Source organism: Acinonyx jubatus, chromosome B3, assembly GCF_027475565.1.
Source record: "Acinonyx jubatus isolate Ajub_Pintada_27869175 chromosome B3, VMU_Ajub_asm_v1.0, whole genome shotgun sequence".
In the NCBI taxonomy this organism is placed as follows: Eukaryota; Metazoa; Chordata; class Mammalia; order Carnivora; family Felidae; genus Acinonyx; species Acinonyx jubatus.
Window position 1 is genome coordinate 27,184,649 of NC_069386.1, and position 18,138 is coordinate 27,202,786.

General features: G+C 45.8%; 2 protein-coding genes across 8 annotated transcripts in view; both read right to left on the reverse strand.

The window, feature by feature from the left end:
- The window catches only part of OCA2 (OCA2 melanosomal transmembrane protein), a 492,350-nt gene extending 484,628 nt beyond the window's left edge, over positions 1-7,722 (reverse strand). The window contains exon 1 of one of the 2 annotated variants that reach the window (XM_027067861.2): positions 7,445-7,719. The gene's annotated coding sequence lies outside the window, so the exon portion shown is untranslated. Of the gene's footprint in view, positions 1-7,444 lie in introns of both variants that reach the window. The other variant, XM_053223671.1, reaches the window with a different exon arrangement.
- A 9,366-nt stretch (positions 7,723-17,088) lies between these two features.
- The window catches only part of HERC2 (HECT and RLD domain containing E3 ubiquitin protein ligase 2), a 264,682-nt gene continuing 263,632 nt past the window's right edge, over positions 17,089-18,138 (reverse strand). For all 6 annotated transcript variants that reach the window (XM_053223673.1, XM_053223676.1, XM_053223675.1 and 3 more), the window contains one exon: positions 17,089-17,911. In XM_053223673.1, the coding sequence (XP_053079648.1) occupies positions 17,639-17,911 (273 nt within the window). In that variant the 3' untranslated portion in view covers positions 17,089-17,638. The remainder of the gene's footprint in view (positions 17,912-18,138) is intronic.

Sequence of the window (18,138 nt, forward strand, 5' to 3'; positions counted from 1 at the left end):
AACAACCTCTTTGACCTTGGCCACAGCAACTTCTTACTAGATATGTCTCCAGAGGCAAGGGAAATAAAAGTGAAAATAAACTATATCAAAATAAAAAGCCTCTGCACAGCAAAGGAAACAATCAACAAAACCAAAAGGCAATCTACAGAATTGGAACTTTGCAAAAGACATATGATAAAGGGTTAGTATTCAAAGTGTATTAATAATTTATAAAACTGAACACCCAAAAACAAATTATCCAATTTAAAATAGGCAGAATACATGAGCAGAAATTTCTCCAAAGAAGACATACAGACAGCCAACAGACATATGAAAAGATGCTCAACATCACTCACTATCATGGAAACACAAATCAAAACTAAAATAAGATGTCACCTCACACCTGTCATAATGGTTAAAATCAATAACATAAGAAACAGCAAGAGTTGGTGAGGCTGTGGACAAAGGAGAACCCTCTTGCATGTTGGTGGGAATGCAAACTGAAAACTCCACTCTGGAAAACAGTATGGAGTTTCCTCAAAAAGTTAAAAATACAATAAACCTATGATCCAGGGATCACATTACTTGTTATTTGACAAAACAAATACAAAAACACTAATGCAAAGGAATACATGAACTCTGATGTTTATAGCAGTATTATTTAAAATAGACAAATTACGGGGCTCCTGGGTGGCTCAGTCAGTTGGGCGTCCGACCTCGGCTCAGGTCACGATCTCGTGGTCCGCGAGTTCGAGCCCCGCGTTGGGCTCTGGGCTGATGGCTCAGAGCCTGGAGCCTGCTTCCGATTCTGTGTCTCCCTCTCTCTCTGCCCCTCCCCCGTTCGTGCTGTGTCTCTCTCTGTCTCAAAAATAAATGAACGTTAAAAAAAATTAAAAAAAAATTAAAAATAAATAAAATAGACAAATTATAGCCCAAGTGATGAATGGATAGATGAATGGATAAAGAAAAAATAGTATATATACAACAGAATGTTATTCAACCATTAAAAAGAATGAAATTTTCCCTTTGCAACAACATGGATGGAGCTAGAGAGTATATGCTAAGTGAAATAAGTCAGTCAGAGAAAGACAAATACTATGATTTCACTCATATGTAGAATTTAAGAAACAAAACAAGGGAACAAAGGGGGGGAAATGAGGGACAGAAACAAACCAAGAAACAGAATCTTAACTATTGAGAACAAACTGATGGTTACCAGAAGGGAGAGGCGTGAGGGATGGGTGAAACAGGTGATGGAGATTAAGAAGTGCACTTGTCCCGATGAGCACTGGGTGATGTATGGAATTGTTGAATCACTGTATCATACATCTGAAACTAATATAACACTATATGTTAACTATACTGGTATTTTTAAAAAATATTTCTAAATAATAATAATAATAAAGAATTCTCAAAACTCAACAGAAAGGAAAATTAAAAATTAAAAAATATCAAGTAAGTGCAGATATTAAGAGTCACTTCACTTAGGAGGATATACAGATAGTAAATGAGCACATGAGAAAATGTTCAACATCATTAGCCATTAGGGAAATGCAAACTAAAACTATGATATATCACTACACACCTATGAGAATAGCTAAGATGAACAAAATAGAGACAACAGCAAATGCTGGCAGAGGATGCAGAGACTGGACCCCTCATACACTTCTGGTGGGAATATAAAACTGCACAGACCCTCTAGAAAGCAGTTTGACAGTTTCTTAAAAAATCACCATACAACCTAGCGATTGCCCTCCTGGACGTTTATCCCAGCAGATAAATGAAACTTATATATTCACACAAAAACCTGTACATGAATGCTCACAGCAGCTCTATCCATAATAATCCAAAACTGGAAACAACCCAAATGTCTGTCCACGGATGAGTGGTTAACCAAATTGTGGTACATCTATACCATGGAATCCTACTCATCAGTAGAAAGGCACAACTAGTGATATATACAACAACTAGCATGAAACTACAGAGTGAAAGTAATGAGTTAAAAAAAAAAAACAAAAGCAAATCCCAAAAGGTTATACATTGTATGATTCTGTATGTTTGGCATTCTTGAAATAACAAAGTTATAGAGATGGAGAACAGATTAGTGGTTGCCATGTGTAAAGCAAGTGATACAGGCAAAAGGGATGTGGGTGTGGTTATAAAAGGGCTACATGAGGAGTCCTCACAATAATGGAATATCTGTATCTTGACTGTGTCAATGTGAATATTCTTGTTGTGATATTGTACCATAATTTTGCAAGATGTTACCATTGGATGAAAATGGATAAAAGGTACATGTAAATCTATAATTACCTCAAAATAAAAACTTTAATCTCTCTGTCTTCACAGAGGTTTCTAGCCACTGCCCAATTTCTCTCCTGTCCTTTAGAGCAAACTTCTCAAGACCACTGTATTCATTTCTCCTTTCTTTCCTGAACCCACTTCAACCAACCTCATGTCCCCCCAACCTGATGGAAAACAATCTAGTCAGGGTCACCTCCAATAACATCCAAGCTCTGGCCCTTTCTCAGATTCTCAGCAGCCTTCCCTTTTAGTCTCAGGGTTAACTGAGGCTCTTGCTCTTCCTCATTCTCCTTTGCTGGCTCTTTCCACTATTCCCAGCCTTCACCTGAGGCCTGCCCTCCCTAGGAGATCTTAGTCTCATCTTTAAACACTGGCCATTCTCTAGAGAGGTCTATCTCTTGACCCAACTAGCTCTCTGCTGAGTCTCCCACCCACAACTTCCTCTGTACCCTGGCTCAGCAACTGCCCAGTGCCTCTGCTCTTGTTCAGCTCACTTTCTGGATACCTTCTGGGATCACAAAGGCTTCTGCTCACCCAGAGGTCCCTCTCTTTCTCTTACGTTTCTCATCCTGGTCTTCTAAACACATCCCAAACCCTCCTGCTTGCACCTGGTCATTAATTTTCATTTAGATGGCTGGAGCATTCCAGTCCTACAGACTGTCCTCTGGGAGGGACCCCAACACCTTAGCCCATGGCCCACTCTCAATTTCCCAACACCTTCCAACTCCCCAGCTCACAATCTGTCCTATGAGGACCCCAACCCCCAATTCCACTATCCATCCTCTAGGAATGCCCACCTCCACTGTCCTAACCCACAGCCCATCCTCTGAGGGGGCCCTCCCAACATGCTAGCCCATGGACTAACCTCTGGAAAAACCCTCTCCAGCACCCTAGCCTGTGGCTGCTCTTCTCTTGAACCCACAGTTTCAGCCTAGCCTCTCCTCATATGCCTGACATGCAGAGAGATGTCTGGGACTCACCCCTTAAGACTCCACAGAGAAGGGCCAACCCTGAGCACTGAGCTAAGCTCAGACTACAATAGACATCTGCAGTCAATAGGGGAAGAGCTACACCCCTGAGCCCCTGGGTGCAGCTGTGTCCTGAGCAGGGGTAGAGGACACAGCAGGCTCCTGCTGGGGTGGGAGAACTACTATGTGAGGTCTGAGTGGTAACAGAGGGGCTATGGCCCTCTGCCAGACAGCCCTCCACCATGGCTGAGCCCAGGCCTTTCCTTCTAAGATTCATACCAAATTGACCAAACTGCCACCAACTTCTGTAAAAAAGTAGATATTGTGGCTGACATTTCAAACCCCATGGAATGTTCCTATCTTCACACCTGGATCTTGCAGCTCCTGGGTCTGCCCTCTGGCTCTGCTCCCTTCCCCAGCAGCCTTGTAGCAGTACTTCCCCATCCCTCCAGGTCCTACAATGACTCTGCCCACCTAGGCCCTCCTCCTGTTGGTGTGTCCTGCCACAGACTTGACATTCTGCCCACGCCTTGCCTGGAGACATAGCTGAAGTTCACCAACCCTGCTTCAGGTTGTGCTATTTGGCCTTGCTGCTCCTCCCACAGATGTGCCTGTGATGTGGTGGAGGGGCTCATTGGGAGGATAGCTCTGGGTCAAGAGTGGCTGGAGGCCAAGGCTCAGTGCACAGGGGCAGGGCATAGGACACAGGTTCCAATACCTGCCAATGTTGAGGAGAGAACAGAATTTTGCCTTTGGGCCTTTCTCAACTTGGTCCAGCAGTTGTTGTTGGTTGCTGGGCCTGAGACGATGATCAGACAATTGAGATGTAAGAAAGGTGGGGATCTGTGGAGCTGTGTTCCCAGATGCTAGAGCCAGGCCAGGGCACCCCCAATGGCTCTTAACAGAACTTGGCCGGGCTTTTGTGGGCATGGCAGGGTTTGTTGGCATTTATGGAGCACAGCTCAAGTTTGGTGCAAATGGCCTGACAGAGCATGAGGGGCAGGAAGCAACAGGAGAACAGGGGTCCCAGGAACCTGCCCTCCGTGCACCCCAGTCCAACAACTATCTTTTTGACACCCCGTGCACCTCCCGTTCTGAGGATCTGGTGCCTTCCCCTGCACAGGCATGCCAATTAAACTAATTAAATTACTGAAGGACGATCCTCATGTTGGTTTTGTAAATCAGTAGCAGAAATATACATCATTTGGAATATAGTACCTTTGTGAATTTTAAGAACACTTTTCTTCAAGTTCTTTAATCACTTGACATAATACAATAATGAAAAAAGAAAAAGAAAAAAGTATACTGGCTGCTGTAAAAACTTTGTTATTGAAAATAACCCGCTCGGCCGCTAATCTTCTCCTCTTGTGCAAGGTCCTAAAAAAACACTTGAATCTTCCAATGTTCCTTTCCATGGTAAGCACTACTGAGGCCCAAAGCTCTGAAGTCAGTGTGGAGCTGTCCACATGGCTGTGTCTCCAGGGGTGTGTGGCTGCCTCTGAAGGGTAAATGCTGTATTTGCATTTGCTTGGCTGAGGCCTCCAGGTGTGACTGTAGGAGGATCTGCATCCACAGGGGCGTGGCTGTCTGTGGGGACGTGGCTGCGGCAGTTTGAGCCCAGTGCACCTTTCTAATTGATGAAGCCTGGAAAGAGGCACAGCCCCTAGGGCGAGGAGGCTGGTACAGGCCAGCTCCCCGGTCAGACTACTTCTCAGTCCACTCTGAGAAAAGGCAGATATGTCTGTGGTGGGTAGCGCAGAGTGGGCTGTGCCTCCACCCGCAGAACAGGCTAGGGTACAAGAGTCTGACCCTGTATCTCTTCAGATGGGGTTTGCAACATGTGAATTTGGGTAGAAGTTTCTAGAACATTCAACCCAACAGGATAGTTTGTAATCGCTTTTATGCTCTCCCTGTGCTGTGCCCAGGGAAGGTAACTAGTGGGCGCGCTTCTGAGTGCCTCCAGGAGCGGCGCTATCCCCGCTGCAGTCTGGAACTGGGCCGCCGTGCTCAGCCTCCTGCCCCTGCCTGCCTGCCTGGGCAGGACACCCTCTCACGCCAGGCCTTGCCACCAGCCCCCAGGCGAAGGAGTATCCATCTCTTCTACCTGCACTCCAGGCTGTTTCGCTTATTCCTGCGGCGCTGTGTTGTTGACTTTTCGCGCATCCTGCAAACAAGTTTGAAACTGTCCTTTGCCCGTCAAAAAAAAAAAAAGAGAGAGAGACCCGTGCTGGGGCGAGTCCTCGCTCCCTTCTCTCTCAGAGCGCGCCTCCTGCTGCACAGGGCACAGCAGGTTGGGGCGCGGCCAGAGCACCGACCTCATCGCAGAGTGAGTGGCCTCACAGGCCACCAAGTCGGGCCCCACCTCACCAGGGCCTGGGCCACTAGGATAGTGCCCCGTGTGTGGGCAACTAGCCGAGAGGAGACTGCTTTCAAGCACAGGAAAGTGCTTCTGCGAAGTGGTAGGGCTGCCCCCAGGAGCTAACCAGAGACACCTGGTGTGTGGGGTCTCTTCTCCTATTTTCCAATATATAGGAAAGATTGAAAACTCCCCGAAAGGCTCTCCCCTTCCTGTGTACACAGGCCGCCTCTTCTGGGCCTCCAGCCTCTAGGTTGTCCTCCCCCTTTTCGGGCCTTTCATGTTTCCATTGCAAGCCAAATCCTCCCCACCCTATCCCCACCATTCCCCAACTAACCCCAGAGTTAAAAGGCCCTACTCCTCTCCCTCTCCCAAAAGGCTTAGATCTCACTAGTGGACAGGCAATGCTCCCAAGCTCCCCTCTGCAGCCTAGATCACTGTGTGCAGCTGCCTTCTTGTCTCCCCTGATGTCCAGCATCCTTCTAGATGCACCCAATCACAAACCCAGAGCCTGAGAACTGTCCTCACCCTGCAGACCTTTTACCTATGAAATGTCCCCTACCACTGCCCTGGTTGTGCAGCTACCTCTCAGTGGGCAAGACTCAGCTACCTACCACCCAACCACAGTGATCTTTCCAAAATACACATCAGACTATGTGTCCTCTGGCTTAAAACCTTTCCCAGGTGTCCCAGGTGTGGGTACTGCTAAATCTCCAGACAGGGCTTTTCTTTCCTCTGTAATTCCTGATGTTCCTCAGACCTCAGCTAACTTCAAAGGGGCCATGACCTTTTTCAAGAATAAAAACAGTATCAGTATTTGCTTTTCATCAGTATAATAAAACTTATGTTCCTAAATCACTTGCACTTTACATCTGATATGAACAACTGCACTCAAATGTTTGTAAACTAAATTGCAATAACAAGCAGTTTTTGTTCAGTCCTTCATGGTTTACCTAGAGCTTTCACCTCTGTTGTTTTTAATGAGATTTAATCTTCATTAGCAATTATGTAAGTTGGTATCACCAGAAGCAGTGAAGCTCCCAGCCCCCACAAGTCCTACTCCAAGGACCTGGATAGCAGGCACTGCCCCAGGTGCCTGGACAGCAGACTCCATGCCAACCCCTATAAGCAAATTCAGGAACTCTATTTCCTAGGTGGTTTAGGTAACAGTGGACTGCCTTGTATTCAGGAGATAATTGCTCACAACTGACAACAGCCTCCTGTTTGCTTTCCCTCAGAATCACTGCATATTGTGGAGTTGTCACATCCCTGAAGTGCTCAAAGGATCACCTGCGGAACTTCAGGAGCAGCCAGTTCTGTGTGGTGGAAGGCTAGGCACCTGGCCCAGGCAGGCCTGGGTCTGTAACCCCAAGAATATCCACACAGGGAAGCTTGTACTTACTATCCATATCCTTGGAATGAGCTAGCGACATCCAATCCATTTATTCCGCTGTGTGTGGTCAGAGTGAAAAGAAGAGGCTCTGGGGGATTTAATGCTTTCCCCCACCCCCCACCCCCCCCCCCCCCCCCCGCCGGCGCATTCCACAGAAACGCCTGACTAGCGCTCACGTGTGTGAAGCCAGCAGTGGGAGCAGATGCCGCCCTGCAGTTCAAGCAGAACATTCGCTGTCTGAACACGTCCAAACGCCCCTCAGTATCCCCATGGGCCACCCCGGGGTGAGGGGCCCGGTTTGTCCTGGGAACTTGCCTCTCAGTGAGCGGCTCCCGTTAAATCTAGAAAATGCCTGGTGTGGTAATGAGCGCCCTGTGCTCACACCAGCTACTCATTTTCCCCTCCATAAAGCAACGACTCAACACAGGCTTTTTAAAACCCTACCTGCTTCCCAGAACAGACAGGTTAGCTCCTCACGTCCTCTCTCCCCACTGGCCTGACGACTTGATCTTTCTCCAAAAGTGAAGTTGTAAGATACAAACTGATACCTCCCGAACGGTGAGTGGAGAGCTAACTCTGCTGGGACTGGACGCGGAAGTGGGCACCGCGGGGGCGGGGCGAGCCCTCCTCCGCACCTCCGGTCTGGCCACTCCCACAGACGGCACCTCTGGAAGACTCCCCCAGACCCAGGGCAGCCTGCCCCGGAGAGGAGGAGAGGGCTCCCTCGCCCCAAGAGCTATGGAAGACCCATCGGGAATGGAGGGGGGAAAAAATGCAGAAAATGTAGAAGGCCGGACCCTCTCTGAAAGCGGACAGTCTGCTTGCTGTGCCTATCCCAGGGTCTAGTTTATAGGAGGTAGCCAAGTACTTGTAACAGGTTTTTTCCTGTGAACGAGATTTGGGAAAAACATAAACTGAGTGCATATTTTGCTTCCTTTTTTTTCTCCTGCATTTTAAGAGTTCTCAGCTAGAACTGATAAACCTGACCAGATTCCTCTTATTTTCTCATTGCCTGTTCCCCCTCAAGCCTTGGGCTGTGGTCAATGTTACATTTGTAGAAGGCTCACCCTTTCTCCCATACAACACACACACAAAGAAACATAAACAGAGACACACAAACTCATGCATGATGCATCAGACATACAAATAGAACACACAGGCACATAAAGCTAAACACAGATACAGATAAGTATACACATGGCCACCAGCCCACCACACAAACACTACACACACATAGACACATAAACCACATACTGACACAAACACACAAGGAAATACAGGCACACATATAGACACACGCACATACAGAACACAAACTACAAAGACACACACACAGAGACACACATATCACAAGCATACACTATACACACATTAACCACACACAGAAACAGGGACACACACAGAAATACAGAAATATAAAGACACACAGAGAGCCGCATAACTACACACACCAACACCCATGCACAGACACACTTAAGACACATAGAGCCACACACAAACACATAAACTACACAGACACAGACACCCAGGCCTGCAGTGGGCGAGGCAGCCCGAGTGGGATCTTAGCCCCACTTCACCCCACCCCAAGCACTGCCCAAGGATTGGCAGGAAGTTAGAGGCTCTTGGGTCCTCCACCATGTAACAGGCAAAACCCAAAAGTTCTCTTTCTGGAAAATGTCTCTTTAAACCTCTCTGGGAGAATTGTTTCTTCATGGAGTCTGGCTATGCTAGGTATTTGGGAGGCACAGACTTTATAACAAGCATGTTGCATAGGACATAGTGTGGTCAGACTACCCAGGAGCAGACACCAGGGATCCAAAGAGCCTCTGGGTCTCCTAGAGCATGGTGGGCACTGTCACACTGCAGTCCCCAAGCTGGCCACAACCACCAGAGAGACCAAGTTCTCTACAGTAAGGTCCAGTACAGCATTTCAGACACTTCAGATCATATCACTGCACACGTTGGGTGTGGACACAGTTCATATATGCTGTGCCTGGTGACTCCATCCACATGGGGCAGGGCACTACAGAGCCTGTGAACACAGCAGAAATGCTGGCTCATCCATGCTCATCCCTGAGCCTGCACATTCTCCTCCAATGCCTCAAGAAACATCAATACAGGATAGAAAGTATCAAGGGGGGGGGGGGGGGGGAGAGCCCAGAGCATGAATGTGCAGGCACTCTGAATGGTTGGAAGGTTCTGGGTTGCTCCCACCCTTACAGAATGGTATGCACACCCGAGGAACCTTGATGTGCAGGCCGGTAGGTCCAAAGGAGGATCATGAAGCATTAGGAGGACAACCATGGCCAAACACATGGTGCCTAGTGCCTGTGTTACTAATGTCCACCTACTGACTCTAAGCCTGGAGAGCAGGGCTGACTGCATGCTTCCTTCTCACTCCCTCATCATAAGCCCCTAATGTCTGTGGTGGGATCAACTACCCCTGCTCCAGGAGTGGGTGCATGTGGCCTAAATTATGGAGGAAATCCCACCCCTGATAGAGATTGGCATCTACACGTCCCATCCCACATGGCAACAAAGCCCCCACAGTACAGGTTTCCACACTGGAACAGGAGTCAAGCTTTCCATCTCTGGGCTCCTCAGTTATTGCCAGCCCATCCTCTTGGTTGTTGAAGCCAGGTCCAATTCAGCATTCCTTTCAGGCAGTTAAGAATGAGGATTGGATGCAGATAATGTTACTGGAAACCTGCAGCATAATTCATGGTGCCAGTGCTGTACCGTGGAGAGGTTCTGATTTCTTCAGTCAGAAGTGATTGGGGACAATGTCAGAAATGATGTGATTCCTGAGCTGGGCAAGAAGATTTCACCAAGGGAAATTCCAAAATAGGGACTTTCTAAATATTCTTAGCAAAGAGCAGTATCATTGAAATCTGACTTGCTATTTTCAAGTATACACAGTACTTGAGGGGCGCCTGGGTGACTCAGTCAGTTAAGTGTCCGACTTTGGCTCAGGTCATGATCTCAGGGGTTGTGAGTTCGAGCCCCGCATTGGACTCTGTGCTGACAGCTCAGAGCCTGGATCCTGCTTCAGATTATGTCTCCATCTCTCTCTGCCCCTCCCCTGCTTGTACATGCTCTCTCTCTCTCTTAAAAATAAATAAAAATTTTAAAAAATAGTATGCAGTACTTGAATGTATAAATTCCGATATACCTGTAATAAAATCCCTTTGCTTACATTATATAAGTAGTGGTGAGTTTTATATGGATGTGCAGATGTACATATTTTCTGCCTTTGTGGGTGATCCAGTGAAGTGCCCCTGGCTTCTCACCCTCAACAGATAGGGGTGACTCAGAGTGATCTCCATCCCAGTCCTCCAGCCCCACTTCACATGGAAACCTGTCTGCAACTCCCCTTTGGAAATCCCACCTTCTCTCAGGGGTCCCTGTGACCACCCACTGTGCAGGCCTCTCTGGCCACCAGCCTTTGCCTGCTCTGACTGCATAGGCTACACATCCTGTTTCTCCACTGCTGCCCACAGGTAGTTCAATTTTCCCAGCCTGTGCACTGACTCCTAAAAGATGTAGGAGAGAGGGGACACTGGGCAGACAGCCAGGGCAATTTCCTTTTCTGTCTCTTAGCCCAGCCCAGAGAGTGACCTGAGAAAGAAGAAAAATCAAATGCAGACTCACATGGGTTCTCTTTATCTACTGCTGTGTAACAAACCACCCCAAGTTTAGTGGTAAAAAATAGCAACCATTTATCATGCTCCCAGATGCCATGGGTCTTGGAACTCAGAAAGGCACAGTGGAAATAGTTCATCTGGGCTCCAGTACAGTCAAGGTGGCACAAAGGCAGGAAGCAACTTGAGACTGGGGAATGGAAGCATCTGGAGGTGCCCTCACTCACTTCTGTTGTGAAACTGCCTGCCCTGCCATGTGGTTTCTGCCCTGACTCTTAGACTTGCTCACAGCATGGTGGCTGGGGCCTAAGGGACGGGAATTGGAAGCTGCCAGTTCCTTCAGCCTTGAACCCTGGACTGGCCAGTGTCACTTCCATCATACTCCATTGGTAAAGCAGTCATGAGGCCAGATTCAAGGAAAAGGACACAGTCTCCAGTTCTTGATGGGAAAAATGTCAAAGAACATTAGAGCCATGTTTAAATTGCCACAGACTGCATCCTAGCCAAGGATGTAGCAAGGAAACAATGAAGTCATGATGCAAGCAATGGGAGGAATCTTGGGATTCAAGTCTGTACTTTATTCTTTTACTTAGAGGCATGGGGGGGGGGGGGGGAATAAGTGGGGGAGGGGAAGAGAGAGGGAGAGAGACAATCCCAAGCAGGGTCCACACTATCAGCTCAGAGCCTGGCATTGGGGCTTAATCTCATAAACCAGGAGATCATGACCTGAGCCAAAATCAAGAGCTAATTGACCGAACCACTCAGGAACCCCTTCAAGTCTGCACTTTAAAGGCATTTTAATATGTAATGAGCTGTAGAGCAACCGGAACTCTCACTGCTGGTGGGAATGCAAAATGGCACAGCCACTTTGGAAAGCAATTTGGCAGCTTCTTACAAAACTAAACATACTCTTACCATATGATCCAGCAGTTGCATTCCTTGCTACTTACCCAAGGGAGTTCAAAACTTACATTTACACAGAAACCTGCACACAGATATTTACAGCAGCTTTATTCATAGTTGTCAAAACTTAGAAGCAACCAAGATGTTCTTCAGTGGATGAATGCATAAATAACCTGGTACATTCAGACAATGGAATATTATTCAGCACTAAAAAGAAAGGAGCTATCAAGCCATGAAAAAACATGAAGGAATCTTAAATTCATTGCTAAGTGAAAGACACCAATCTAAAAAGATTCCACTCTGGAAAAGGCAAAACTATGGAGACAATGAAAAGATCAGGGGTTTGGGGGAGGGAGAGATAAGTAAGTAGACAGAGCACAAAAGATCTTTCTATGTGATACCGCAATGGTAAATTCATTGGTTGCAACAAATGTACCACTCTGGTGGGGGCAATGCATGTGTGAGAATAAGGGGTATATGGGAAATCTCTGCACCTTCTGCTCAATTCTGCTGTGAATATAAAATTGCTCTAAGAAAAGTCTATTTTATAATGTAATGATCTAGAGGAAAATTCATTGTGCAGATCCCATTGTATACAGGGGAAAAAAACCTTTGAAAAGTGGCTGGGATGAGGCTCACCAGGTAGAGCTCCCTGCAGCAGAGAAGGGCCTGCTCCTCACACCTGCTCACCCATGAGGACGGTGTCCTTGAGACTCACTGCCAGCAGTAGGTCTAGCCTACTCCAGCCCTGGTGAGGCAGAAATGAAATGCCCAGAGTCCTGCATTTGTGCCCTCTTCACTAGGACCAATGTGTCAACTACAGGTTTTTCTGTACCCTGCAGTGAGACTGGGATGTTACTGCTTTGAGAAATAATGGTCCCTCCCTCTAAGGGCCTCTTTCCATCCAAGCCAACTAAAGGAGGAGTGATAGTAAGGGGCCCTGGGCACGGGTGCCTCCACTGGGCATGCACATACACAACAGGGTGCAAAGCTGAGGCTGAGGTAACAGCAATGACACAAAAAGAATTTTGTAAGGACAAGAGAGACACCAAATGCCTGTGACCACCATGACATGCCAACAAGAGCAAGTGCAGGAGGCCAGGGACTACTCTCAGCCTGATGGCAGCATTTATAGTATGTGGCATGTGTTGCATACAGTAGAGCTCACCTATCCACAGGCCAAAAGACCCCACAGTATAGCAGGGTTGGTAGAACCAGTTCTCAAATCTCCTGTGCTCCCTGCATGTCCCTGCACTCAAGCAGACAGCTCAGGGACTCACCTCATGCAGCCTGCACCCAGGACGGAGTGGTACCACAGGAACATTACCTGTGCCTCCTGAGAGCAATGTTAGATTGCCCAGCCAGTGTGGGGTGGTGGGGTAACCAGGTAACCCTGGACACTGCCATGGCCACGTTAGTCTCAGATGCGCCCCTCAAGGGGTAGAAGTCCCATGGTCATGGACTCCCTTTTTGATTCACAAAGAGGCAGAGGTTTACTGTAGGCAGCCCTGTGGTTGGAAGGACCTAGGGCTAGTACAGGGCAGGAGTGGGTAACCCTCATGGCCTATTCCTGCAGTCTTGGGCATAAGCCCTGGCCAGCCTGCCTGGCACCCTTGAGCTCTGACAGAACAGGGCCTAGGCTCCCAGGGCAGATGGACCCACAAAAGGAGCTGTATCCCCAGCCCATCCACACCCAAGATTCACGATACATGGCCTTCTTACTTAAGCCCATTGGGATTTCCAAGAGACATACCCTATCAGAGACACTTGCTATAAAGTATTTACCTACAAAAAAGGAGTGATTAATCAGCTTTGTCAGTGCTAAAGCCTGAGTTGTACTGAGACTGAGAGATAGGAAGGATCAGAAGACCCTAATACACAGAGCAGACTGAAACCCCAGGGGTGTCACACTCCATGTCCCCTAGCTGCTCCAGCCATCAGACCCAGCCTGGAGAAGGCCTCAACCCCAGTGCCTGGTACATATGTGAACAGCTAGCATATGAAAGACCAGGCTAGGTCACCTATACCTCAGACTTCTCCCTTCTCTTCCACTGTTCCCAAAATACAGTATCTGGCTAGTTTTGCAAGTCAAAACAATTCACATGTACATGGACTTAGGAAGCTCTCTCTGGTATGCCGATTTCTAGTCAACCCAGATGTTTCTAACAACCTCAGAAACCAGTGGTCACCCTGATGCTGGACAGTAGTATTCTATGCTGGTGAAAATTAATAACCTTCCTTAGCGTTCATTGTTGAACACCTGTCAGCCAGGTACTGTCTCTACGTTCTCTAGCGTTCAAACAGCCACTAGTGCAAGGGCTGCCATTTATAGATGGTAAGATGTGTCTTCCAGAAGTGGACCTGTCAGACTTGGGCCCAGTGTCCAGCAACAACACAGAGCCAGCAGCCACTTCTGAGGTCATAGATCAAGTGGCAGAGCAGAGGCTACCCACTCCACACCACCCTGCACTGCTCTTCACTCAGGCCTGGTCCCAGCGCTGGGACATGCTAAAGGAAACTGATCCCAGCTCCTGGAGCTTGTACTTGGGCTTTAAAAGATGGGGTGTACCAAATGAAAAACTGCAGAGCAAGGCAGCTGGTCATGTGGCTGTGTGGAGGGGACGTAAGTTCAAACAAAGGCACAAGAGGCTGACAGCCCCTTGAGCAAGCACTAGGGAAGGGAAGGCTATCAGGCCCTGGGGAACAATACTGGAGATGCTCTATGCTTAGAAAACCAAAAAGAATTTGTCATGGATTCTAAGGGTGAACATTGGTGTCAGGCATCATATTAAGTTTTTATAAATCTAAGCAGATGTAGCTTCATATGCATTGTAAATGCACATCCATTACCATTTTTATTGGTAGAAAAACAAACATGATGTATCACACCAACTTTATGCCTCAGAAAGGATTAATCCACAATTCAAAATGTTGATGGAATCTGCCAATAAAATTAAGTAGTCTTTATCAGTGACTGAGGATTTTCACTCCTAGCATGGATGGGTCTGTCTTTCCTACAGTTTATCCTTCCATAGGTTCTGCTGTACTAATTTCAGTCTGCCAAAATGAACTATAACTTTATGGGACACTTGTGTCGCTCAGTTGGTGGAGTGTCTGGCTCTTGATCTCAAGGTCTATGGGTTTGAGCCCTGCATCAGGCGCTGTGCTGACAGTGCACAGCCTGCCTGGATTCTCTCTCTCTGCCTCTCCCCTGAACATTTGCACGTGCACACACACTCACATTCTCTCTCACAAAATTATTTATTTAGTGTTTATCATTAAAAAAATGAACTATAACTTTAGGCTTCATAAATAAGAGAAAGAGATTAAATTGAAGAGGATCTGTAACTGTCTTAGAGATTTGTCTTGGACAAAAATGAAACTCTTCCTAAAAAAATCAAAGTCCCTATTTTTTTTTTTTTAGTGGAATAGTACAAAAATAGGAAATAGATAATCCTCCACTATTTCCTAAGTTAAAGAAAAAGAGCTCATAACAAGTAGGTCTTCAACAAGTGCTTCTGAACAGTGCAAACCCAGCAAAGACAAAGCCAGTGTGGTAGAAGGTATGGCTACCCAATCTGTTTGCACATCTCTGGACCACACTTCTGGTCATGACTTTGCAGTTCCCTCCTCTGCAGCAGTTTGACTCAGAACCCTTTTTCATTCACTAATTTTTATCCAGGTTCTATCTATCAATTGTTACCATGTTGGAAATTAAAACTAAAAAGTTTTAAAATATTCATTCATTTTAAAAGAAAACAAACCCGGAACTGGAGAGTGTTATGCTAAGTGAAATAAGCCATACAGAGAAAGATACCATATGTTTTAATTCTTATGTGGATCCTGAGAAACTTAACAGAAACCCATGGGGGAGGGGAAGGGAAAAAAAAAAAAAAGAGGTTAGAGTGGGAGAGAGCCAAAGCATAATAGACTCTTAAAAACTGAGAACAAACTGAGGGTTGATGGAGGGTGGGAGGGAGGGGAGGATGGGTGATGGGTATTGAGGAGGGCACCTTTTGGGATGAGCACTGGGTGTTGTATAGAAACCAATTTGACAATAAATTTCACATATTGAAAAAAAAAACCCACTACTTATTAACATGAATACTATTCTGAAAAATTATTTTCCAAAACTACAAAATTTAGTGGGACGAATGGTATTAAACATGTTAATCTGTTTTACTATCTGGCTTATAAGAAGATACCTGGAATCCCATTTCTGCTTCTGCCATCCATATATTATAATATAGTTTCGGTTGAAGGATATAAAGAAAATTTGGCCTCATGCAGATATATAGCTGGAAAAGGGAAGACCTTCTGGGACACCATGAAAGGGAACCCAAGGGATCCTCAAACAAGACTTTTCTGAGAACTGCTATTCTACAGGCAAAAGACATTTGTCAGCCCACTGGTTTTGGGGTTGGCCACATAGTTGGTTGGCTTTGGCCCACAGAATGTGGGTGGAGGTGAAAGTTCAGTTCTGAGCATAGGCCTCACCTGTTTTCACTTGTTCTCTTGCCCTGGACAGTCAGAAAGATCTGTGAAGCAGAGCCCTACCTTACCTGTTGTCTAGAGCCATTCAGCCAAGACTAGCCAACCCAGATGCATGAGAGAAATAAATGCTGCATCTTGTATGCCACTGACTTTGGGGGTAGTTTGTTAAGCAGCAAAAGCTGACTGACAACAAAAGGGTTGGTGATTTAAAAAATACCTTGCAGATTATGGAGATTTTGAGCTGAGTTAAAAATAAAAGACTAATCTGGGCATTCATCAATTTGATCATGGATAAATTCCTGGAAAAACTTCCTCTTTGGATTTTCTAATGCAAAATGTTGTATCCCAGAATAAAGAAATCATCTCCCAACATACAATACCTCCTTTTGCCTACATCTAGTTTACCTCAAGTTCTAGTGCACCAGACCCGTTGGCCAACTTTCATACCCTATTCTGTCCTTCCCTTTGCAGGGAACCTGCCATACACACAACCCTAGACCAGCACCTCAAATAGTACCCCATGGCTGGCTAGACCAGAAACACACCCCTGACCCCAGGCAGATGGGAATGGGAACCAGGACAGGTGGGGTGCAGGACAGGGGAATGGATCCTGAAGGCTCCTGGTCCCCAGCTCCCAATGCCAGCCACTCCTCTTGAAACTTTCCTTTCTCCTAATACCCATTCCTCCTTTATCACCAGAGTGACTTTGGTTTTTGTAAGCAAAAAAGTCTAACCTAGATTGGAATGGCTTTAACTAATGCTATATCAAAGACTACTTTTTGGTTGTAGCACACCACCAAGTGCTAGTCTAACCAGGTAAGAAAGTTCAGCTTATAATTTTGTGACAGATGTTTTATTCATAGGGAATTAAAATTTAGGGATATACAAGACACAAACATTATATATAGTATACCTTCTATCATAGATACTGCTCACAGAAAGGCCTAAATTCAAGTTACATACCGCATATGCTAAAATGTGCACCTGGGGAGAAGAGGGAGACCAATGGCCTTTTTATTTTGGTTTTGATTTAAATAATCTCTGGATGCATTCAAGTAATACTGATCATTTAATGTTCAAAAAACTTTTAATAAACAAATTCAGGGTAATATTAATTGAAGTATTTATAATACGATTTAATCATTACACAGTATTTCCAATGTACAATCAAGACAACGCACAACACTTGAAAAGAAAAAAAAAGAAAAAAAAGAAAAAAACACAGTCTATTGCACCCACAAGTAAAAAGGCTTTTTATTCATTTTTGGGATGCTGCAATTCAGTATTTATATAACATTTACACACTGTAGTAAACACAGAAGTCCTACATGTAATGCAGCATTATGGGTGAGAAGACCCTTTTAAGTCTCAAAAATAAATGTTAGTGTCCACATAGTGCCCCTCGTGCAAGGGCTGATTTCTCAATCATTATTCCATTCATTGTTCAATCACCAGCGATCAGTCTCCCTGCCCACCCCCATGCATTTTAGAGACCTAATATTTCTCATCAAATACATTATACCTCCAGCACTCTAAACTGTAGTGCTCTGCCTTCTTGCTCAGTCTCGTGGTGTCTTGCGATGAATGGCATTTCTCTATCTCAGTGTCCTGTTAAATAATCCTGTGTAGAGTCTGAAGCAAATGAATCCACATCCTCGTTCTCCGAGTCGTCACTACTGTCATCGGCAGCCGGCTCTCCCGTAAGGGCTATGCGAGCATAATCATCTGTGTCTATTGATTTGCAAAAGTGGATGGCATATTTCAGCTTCTCCTCCAGCACCTGCTTACAGGAATACCTAGGCAACTTCAGCAAAAAGAAGCAGGTGTAGGACTCAGGAAGGAAGTGGTCAGGAGGGTTGTATTTATCCAATACCTATTGATGAAAAATGTTAAATAATCAGAGATGGTGTGCAAGGACAGATAAAACTGCAAATGTATTTTATTATGTTCATTAGATTCTTGACTCTCACAAAAATCATAACATTTTTGGCTAAGAGTAACAAAATATCAGAAAACATATACTCTATAGTCAATTTTAGAAATTAAAAGGAACAGCTCAATAATTCCTAGGACTTATGGTCAAAAATAGCAATTGGTTAC